The sequence below is a fragment of the Lygodium microphyllum genome, chromosome 1 (assembly GCF_053477565.2).
Source record: "Lygodium microphyllum isolate KBCC chromosome 1, Lygodium_microphyllum_v1.1.10, whole genome shotgun sequence".
NCBI classification, from domain to species: Eukaryota; Viridiplantae; Streptophyta; class Polypodiopsida; order Schizaeales; family Lygodiaceae; genus Lygodium; species Lygodium microphyllum.
The window spans coordinates 166,824,329-166,827,627 of NC_141135.1; the positions used below are offsets into that span (position 1 = coordinate 166,824,329).

At 41.4% G+C, this 3,299-nt stretch overlaps 1 protein-coding gene across 2 annotated transcripts; it reads left to right on the forward strand.

Moving 5' to 3' along the window:
• Positions 1-284: 284 nt before the first annotated feature.
• On the forward strand, positions 285-2,744 carry LOC148041941 (uncharacterized). 2 transcript variants are annotated; one of them, XM_087684283.1, is made up of 4 exons: positions 285-801; positions 1,948-1,989; positions 2,071-2,241; positions 2,506-2,744. In XM_087684283.1, exons 1-4 carry the CDS (start codon positions 502-504, stop codon positions 2,722-2,724), a joined length of 732 nt encoding a protein of 243 aa, XP_087540409.1. In that variant the 5' UTR covers positions 285-501; the 3' UTR covers positions 2,725-2,744. The 2 variants fall into 2 exon arrangements, with proteins under 2 accessions (XP_087540409.1, XP_087540404.1); XM_087684278.1 differs by having other exon boundaries at positions 292-801; positions 1,945-1,989.
• Positions 2,745-3,299: the final 555 nt, after the last annotated feature.

Below are 3,299 nucleotides of genomic sequence, written 5' to 3' on the forward strand. Positions count from 1 at the left end.
TTGAAGATCGTGCTCACTAAAAGGTGCAATATACCTTGAAAGTTGCTAAGCCAACACTTGAACTTGGAATCACAAGCAACCCAAGACTACACTCTTACTAACTTATCTAGAATTGGCTCAATTGGTAGGATAGGTGTGTGAGTAATGGAAGGCTTCAAGTTCAAAGCTACTTGAAATGGTCACATTAAAAGAAGAAAACTTAGGTGTGGCTTTGGGGGTAACACTAGCTACATTGTGTCTAACATATGATGTTGCCTTTGACAGGTTATTAGATACGGCCCCATGTGGGTAGAGTTTGAAATCCACCCATCCGTCTGACATGCAATGCTGTCTTTGACAGGTTATTAGACATCCTCACAAGCGCCCCACATGAGTAGAGCTTGAAATCCACCAATCCCTGGGAATAGAACCCAACTAGCTACATTTGCATTGAGCTACATTTACGTTGGCTTTTGGGGTGGGGGAAGAGAATTGGATTCTGGGGTCGAGAGAGAGAGAGAGATGAGCTTGTATGGCACCTGGACCGCGAATTTGTCCCGGCAGCAGGGATTGGGGTTCGAGGGCGTCGATTGCTACACAATCCATGCCGCTGTTTGTTTGCGAGAAGGACGAGGAGGAGGAGCAGAAGATACAGAGCCCAATTGCAGGCAAGGACCGATTTCGAAGCCACTCTTACAGGTGCGCCACGCTCCCCATTCGTGGCTCACAGCAACACGAAGCAGAAGAAGAAGCAGCAGCAAACTGCGCTGCTCCGGAAATCCCCCTTTAGATTTGCCACAGGAACCTTCTCCCTCTGACGAGGTACGCTGTGTCTATGTCCTTTCTAAGATTTATTCATCGTTTTGGACAATCTAGGACAGGTTCTAGTACAGGCTTTTCTACTGGTGAGAGCATGATTCATGTATAGCATTCTTTAGTCTCACATTGAAACTATGGATCGTGTAGTTACAGACTACATGTTGCATTAAGCATGGTATTATGTATAGCATTCTTTAGTCTCAGCTCTAGACTTTGGATCATGTAGTCAGAGACTGAGACTACATGTTGGATACTTCCTTTATCAGTTGCAGTATGATCTTCAGTCACTTACTACATTTCGAGTGATCTAGTGCAGGTGTCATGCATAGCATTCTTTAGTCTTAGACTGAGACCTTGGAACATGTAGTCACAGACTACACGTTAGTGCAGCATAATCTTCAGATGATCTAGTGCCGGTGTCATGCATAGCATTCTTTAATCTAGACTGAGACTTTGGATCATGTAGTCAGAGACTAAATGTTAGATACTTTCTTTATCAGTGCCACATAATCTTTACCCACATACTACATTTCGGATAATCTAGTGCAGCTGCTGTTTTAATATGCGGTTAAGCTACTCCCTTCACCAGTGCATCTCAGTGGTTACATTTTGGATCATCTAGTATAGATGCTACTCTAAATTGTTGCTAGAATGCTCAGTTTACCATACACAAGAAGTTTTTGACAATTTCCCATGTGGGAAAAGGGGTTGTTTTCCCTTCTTTTTCCCTTGTTGTCTTCAACATCATGAGCTCTCTGCTCAGGAGCCGCCTTGGGCTGGCTCCCAACCACACTTAGCTTTGTATTGAGTCCTCCCTCACAGAAGCTCATGCTGTTGTCATAATTCCCGATTGGGGACTGGTAGCCCCCCATCCCGAACCACACCTACCTAGGCATGTGGTTTCTCCCTGACAAAAGCGCATACACATAATTCGCAATTGGGAACTCTAGTGGCAATTAGTCTATAACTTTATGTGATAATATCTCTAATGGGAATTTGTTGTAATTCACAATGTGGGAATTATAGTGGGATATTGTCTAAAATTTACTGTGATAATCTCTAGTCACATAATACAACTTGGAGTACAGGTGGTGCTCCAATCTGCTATTATTTTTTCTGTCTGATAAGCGTGTAATCTCATTACAGCAGCATGGGCCTGTCAAGAAGCAAAGCTTTTGGGGGAAATGGAAGGTTTGTTCCCTGCCAAGAGCTTTTATGGCAGACTTGTCTCTGTCTTTCTACTTGTAGTCTCATGGTGTGGTTGTTCTGCAGACAAATGCAGCAGACATGCATGCTCAGGTTGCGAAGCTAGGGTTAGCAGCAGTACTGGCTTATGGCCTTTTTGATGGAATCACCTACACTATCTTCTTCATTTTAGCTTTCCTGGGTTATGAGAAGAGCACTGGAAAGAACCCTGCTGCCAACATTCAGGCTTTGCTAGGGGTACAATTTACTTCTCTGCTCTGTCCATTGTTGTTTTTCCTCAAGAATCAAGTAGCTGATTTTACGGATGATGACGAGTATGATTATGATCATGATGATCGTGCTGATGGTGCTGTTGTAGTATATCTTGGGATACATTTACTTCTTTGCTTGCACAGAGCAGACTCATGCTTTGTCGTAGGAATGATTAGCTGATTTTACTGATGATGATGATGATGATGACGATGATCTTACTGAAGAATGGTAATGATGATATTGCTACAGATTGTGATACTGATGTGGAGTGGCAATAATGTCACACGCCCATTCAGAGTGGCAGGTGCTGCAGCTCTAGCTCCATACATTGATAAAGGTCTGAAAAAGCTCCAACTGTTTCTGAAGCTTCCAAATCAAATTTATGCTTTCATGTTGGTAGTTGCAACTTTTGCATCACTATGTATCTCTATTGTTGGATTGCTTATTTTATCAAGATGGGGAAGATAAGTTACATCCTATGTTCATTATTTGGCCTTTTAAAGTGCATGATCTCATTATCTTGTCAATTGATCGTTGAAAAATTAAATAACGCAAATGCAAGAATCACAGCAAGGAACCCAAAGATGCAGTTGATGATTGTACTCATTGTAAAGAAGCTCTTGTTTAAGCAAAGCAAAAGTCTTATAAGATACTGGAATCAAGCATTGATTGGAAATGCAATCAGGTCTCTTACATATGTTCAGAGTTTTGCATACGTATGTATCCTATATATACACACATGCGTGTGTGCTCAAACATGCACTCAAATGTTTGCTAGTTGCCTAATCGAAAAATTGATTTGTTGTGAGAAAAGAAGATTGAGTGCCATGGAAAGCTTTATCCTTGGGTGTTTCTTCTTGGGTTTTTTTAATGTTATAAAAAAATAGATGCAAGTTTTTATGTTTGTTTGTTGCATTCTTTTTTGTTGCTGGTTGCTTAGAATGCCACGAACTCAGGGTAATGTGGGGACAAACATGAGTTGAATGCCTTGTCTCATTAGAAACATAATACTCGCTTCATTTCATGTTTTGGTATAGTACATA